This window comes from Sphaeroforma arctica (genome assembly GCF_001186125.1).
Source record: "Sphaeroforma arctica JP610 unplaced genomic scaffold supercont1.988, whole genome shotgun sequence".
Lineage (NCBI taxonomy): Eukaryota > Ichthyosporea > Ichthyophonida > Sphaeroforma > Sphaeroforma arctica.
In genome coordinates this window covers 17,968-23,638 of record NW_014039570.1, presented here as the reverse complement: position 1 = coordinate 23,638, position 5,671 = coordinate 17,968, and the positions used below count along the sequence as shown (strand labels likewise).

The 5,671-nt window shown below is 38.7% G+C and overlaps 1 protein-coding gene across 1 annotated transcript; it reads right to left on the bottom strand.

The window, feature by feature from the left end:
- Window positions 1-30: 30 nt before the first annotated feature.
- Window positions 31-2,976, bottom strand: SARC_09568 (hypothetical protein; the record flags this gene model as incomplete). The annotated part of the gene is made up of 5 exons (XM_014296413.1): window positions 31-172; window positions 872-980; window positions 2,054-2,232; window positions 2,561-2,706; window positions 2,907-2,976. 5 exons carry the CDS (start codon window positions 2,974-2,976, stop codon window positions 68-70), a joined length of 609 nt encoding a protein of 202 aa, XP_014151888.1. The 3' UTR covers window positions 31-67.
- Window positions 2,977-5,671: the final 2,695 nt, after the last annotated feature.

Here is a 5,671-nt window from a genome sequence, read left to right as displayed (position 1 = left end):
CTCTACACCTAGCATCTCGTCTCTGACACACACAACAGTAGTCACAACTCACAAAGTGCACCCCCACTCACCAATGAGCCGATGCTTGATTGCTGAAGATGTTTCCACAGTCAATGTCGCTGCGGAAGATATCGCCGTTCTGCCCAAATGTGTCACAGGAGCAGCAGAAGCCCTGCATAGTCGTACATGTAGTGGAAGAAGTGTGTACTATATTTTCTTTAGTTATTATTTCATACTACGTGCAGTGGTTAAGTACATGTTTCATATGTCCACGTACGTGTTTCTTGGAAGTTCAAATGTGTGACAGCTGCAGCGGAAGCTCTGCCATGCTTTGTACGTAATATGAGGAGTGTGTATTCCATGGTTCCTAGTAATTATTTAGATAGATAAGCATAGTATATGTGATAAGTATATGAGAGTGTGTATATATGGTCGATTATGTGTAGCTTTCCTGCCCAAAGGTGTCACGGGTGTATACATTGCCGTACATGACGTTTTATACGCTGAAATAAATGATAGACGTATGTTGGTGCCACGCAGCAAACACGTAACACGCTAAATACCAATTGTACCAATAAGTCATAAGTGTTGGATTGATTACTACACCATTGTTAACAAAACAACAAAACCAATAGATAGTCGTATAGACCGAGTAGCCCATACGTGCTTGTCACAGCAACAAGAGTAGTAGGTAGACCAAACCCTTACTGACAGAATACATACACCCCTATAAACCAAGCAGAGCCTCAGCGGCCACTTGCAGACTACTTAGCAAGAGAGAGAGACCTATAGTACCAGTCGATAGTGAACACGGTGTGTAGGGCTTGCTATATAGTCTACCGTATGGCCTAGTCGCTGTGAAACGGCATACCTGACTCTCTGGCACCTGCACGTTATTGTTCTCGCGGTCGATGAAGACTCCGCACGTACTGTCGGTGCTACCATCGTCAATACAGCGATCGAACACCCCTCCCGCAATACTGAGTCACCCATGTGTGTATTCATGTGATTGGTCATAAGTTAGTGCGTGTTCGTGCAAGTATATTTGATGTAGCTCACACAATCCTTCTATCTCCCAAAAGGGAAAGCCATACAGAGGCATCCTTGCCGCCACTCGATGGCACCAGCCATGATGAGAAAGCAACAACATAACAGAGCTTACACCCGTGAACTGGCGGAACCTCGGTGTTGCACCACAACGACACAAAAATAAAAAAACTATAAATAAATAAACATTTAGCGGATCAGAGTTGCACTCATTTTATACTGAAGTTTTTTTTTCTGTTGGCGTGTATCGTTTATGTCAGCTGACTTTTGTGACAAGTTCAGGTAGGTTGACATCAGGTTATGCGTAGTGTAAGTTTTTTTAGATGTAGACATGCTGAGTTCAATTGGATTAACAATTGAATATGCCGATTCGTACAGTTCAAGATTTTTAAAAAATATCTTAAACATGCACATAATCAGAAATCAGTCGTATTGTATCCTTAAAATACAGATGCGCACTTTAAATAAATACGCCTTGTACATGTGTGACATACGCAGTATTCTATTGCATCATTGTCTGACGTGGCAGTTAATTCGCGAGAGGAAAAATATATCAGTGAACTTTTAAAAACAGAATATCAGCGCCCATTGTTAAATATGACCAGTGTTATTGCGCTTTGAAGCACGCAGGTGTATTCGCAACCGTGATCCTATGATATATCCGATCTGCCGTCTTCATTTATTGTGACATGCTATCTGTGTTTTAATTAAATAAAGCGCATTGCTTATTTGTGCCGGTTGTGAGTACAGCACTCGTAAACAAAGAACAATAGCAGCAAAGGATACCTACTCGAGATCTATTTTGTAGTTGCATTCCACATACCACAGTTGGAATGCATACTTTGGACATCCACGTATAGGGTCACTTACATTTGACGACAGAATGCTTAGTGTGTTAAATATATAGTTATGTATGAAACGCCACCAACCCATCTTCGGAGGGAGATTTGGCTCGTGCCCTCCATTGCGTTCAACACACATATACACCACCGTCACTGCAGCCTACCTTGCTTTCTCGATGATTAGCTCATAGGGTTTGTTGTTGACATTCTGGACGTAGTCCAGCGCATACAACAGAAGGGGTTGCGACTTTTGGTACGTAATACGTATAGGGGCGACGAGTGTTCTATTTTCCCCACTCACAACTGCTTCGTTCACTATGACCTCGATCGCATTTGTTGGTCCCTAAATGTCCAAATATAAATAATGGAACACGTTCTGAATGGAATTTTGAATTTTACAGGTGACAAATTGATACATGATATCCAAATTAGAACTGCCGCACTATATATACACTCAGAATAGAATACACCAAAAACTGAAAAATCGAGGAAAAGCAGCATATGCCTCAATGCTACGCACACACACCTACAGCAACGCCAGGTCATACTAGCAACAAAAGTCTGTATTGCTATCTACTGTCGTGCCAGGTGCTCCCCCTCGTATAGCAACTATAATACTTACCAACTATATCTACTACAGTGTAAAGTACATGAATGGACATATAATCAACCTGGCCACCAGCCACAGTGACAGAAACGACAATCTTGTTTTCACATGTCGTTGTTCCTGCTGTCATTGGGTCTACGCCTCCGTCCGCTACGCATTTCTCAACTTCGCTTTTGGCGATGATACCCGCTTTTACGCCACTTATGAGTGCTGTATTTGGATATAGACATATGCAAAGTGATCAATTATACGTATGCACGGTTTAGTCAGCCATATATTGTACTTATTTCTCTCGTTTCATATCTACAATTGCAGAGATATCCCATGAATTATAAAAGTTCGATGTGGATACAAGTCACAAAGACAACTGATAAATATATCAGTCATTAAAAATAGATTTGTTGGCACACCTGTCAAGATTATGATAATAGCGCACAGTGTGGACACTGGGCAGATCATCCGTTTGGTGCTTGTATGCATGTTAACGGCACGTGCAGTTGTTGTAGCCTATGTATCTTGGTATAATATGTAGCCTGTGAGCGATGACTTTGTGTTTAATGATGAAAACTAAAGCGGTGTACGCCTGCGTTGCTAGTATTAAAGTTGTATCCGCAACATAAGTTCATAGCTACACTATCGCAAACTAGAATCAAGTCACCGTTCCAACCCCCCTCTCCCCTTGAATTTAGGTCAAGAGGGGCAAGAAGCACACAATCTTGTCTCCACGAATGATTCATGGGCGATGGTTGCTATATGGTCTTCCGACTTCGTCGATGCTCACGCCTACAATTACGAAATTTATTTTTATCGTGGGCACTTAATTCAAATAAAATAAATAATCTCCTCGCTTGGTTGCCATACAGCAAAAGTTTGGTTCATATCAACACTTGAGAAAAGGATTTTGGCTTTTTGGCTTTTCACAATTGAGCTATTTGACTTTTCGAGCCGATTAATTGACGAATCTAAATTTTAAAAACTAATAATCACGGACTCGGAGTCAGTGAATCAGTGATCTCAGTTCCCAATTCCCACTGTTCCTACTCTACTAGAGGGACTAGGGCGCGGTTCCCACTTCCCAGTTCCCAGGGCATTTTATATATATTTGTTTTTTGAAAAATAGAAAGACAAAAGTATACTTGAAAAATAATACTAAAAACAAATATACCAAGTAATGTTGAGTACTGCATAAATACCAATCAAATTTTGAGCACGTTATAAATATCTTATTTTTTAGATTTTAGGTTTTCTAAACCTTAAAATCGGCAGCGGAGAGCCCGGTAGATTTCGGTTATAAGCTACAACTGTTGCAGTTTTGCCAGAGATATTGTTTTTTTTTTAAATATATATGTTTTTTAAATATTCGAACTTTTTTGTTTTGTTTTTATATATAAAAAATTCAAAATTATGTAAACTAAGAAATATTTAACAAGGAAGCTTTGCGGTTTTTAAAATAATAAGTAGATGGCTAAATAAATATGATTTTTATTTATTTCACATAAATATTTAATGTTTTGTTTTTGGGTTTTTAAAACAAAAAACAAAAAAACAAACAAAAAAAAATCTGCGATCGTCCAGGGAACAAGGTGGCTAATTACAATATCAACCACTCGCTCGAAATATCAAGCAGGCTCGATTCCGATGTACAGCTCCGATGAAACCGCCACGATATATTGTACTATACGTCTTGTGCGTACAATACCGTTAAGCTACACGATATAACTTTCATTCCGCTCAGGATACCGAACTGATACAATAAAAACTTTTCTCATGACAGCTGTGCATTGTTTCATGTATTTCCTCCACCCGGATCTGAAACTTGTATCCGTCCATGGGGAATTATATGGTTTCCTGGATTATAGCTGACCATCATAAAGTCCGTGTAAGTGAGATCGCCTCTAACTTCGAACCTATTTAATTACCTGCTTGAGAAATATGGCATATTTTTAATAGTTTTATCGAGGAACATTGTCCACAACTACTTTATTGCAGAATTTAACTAAATACGAAACCTTCGTCGTATCTAGAATGATTTGGCTGCGTGTTTTCGTAGTCAGCTGTGTAATTATTGAGCCTGGAATTTTCTGGGCTACTATAATTTAAAAGCATACTTTATTAATAACAACGATAAGAATCTGTCTTTCATTGTCAATTTGATATAGGTTCTATAAATTTGCTGGCGGATGGCAGTGGTCAGTTTTTCGAAGCAGAGATCAAGTATTTCAATCTTGTTGTCTTTTGAGAATATGACAACTCTATATTGTATAGCACCTATACTCAAAGGCACATCGTACTACATAATGCTTAATTGAGCACATTGTAGCCCTGCTCTCAGAGGCTGTACAACCGCTAATACTTGATATACAGATTCCAGTAATAACCTATTGGCCCGCGTCTCAGCACTACATCATCACGTTCAGTTTAGTATCTAAATCATAGCTACCCTGACTCTATAAAACACGATCGAGCATCACCCCTCTAGCAGCGTAGTATTGCAAATCCAGTTAAGGTAACATATAATAGTTATAAATTTCCATTCGCAGCGATATCATAGGTGGGTGCCTTTGAACGATGATTCTGTCGTGTTTGAAAATTTCATACAAAGAAGCTCTTTGATATTCATCATACTTAGATTATGAATATGTACGGGCTCAAATAAGTTCGTATTTATCGAGAATGTATATGTGATGATGTGGCAATCTAAAATACACTAGATATTAAATTATAGAATAAGGATGGCTGTCTCCCAGCCTGCTACACATACTCGATGTGCCGTACCTCTCTATACACACCTCAACGAAAATTCGATCTACATATAATGTTGATTCATTCCCAAAAAAATCAGCAGAATACTAACGTGAAATATAGCTGGGTACTATGACTTTGTCGGAAAGCTCTAGAAAGCACGACATAGCCAGCCATTCGTTGTATCTAATTACCTGGTTCCACATATACCAAAATAGCGAGGTAGCACAAATTGAATCCTGATACAAATATGCTACATTATGCTTCCCTAATATCTGTAAATACAAGAAGAAGAGAAAAAAAATGTAAGCATATCAGCCATATACCAAATTAATATGTATGTCTGCTTCCATATATTCATATACCGAAGATCATCAGAAACCTATAATATTTACTCTTTTTACATTTGTAGTTTATGCCGGGAACTATTCTC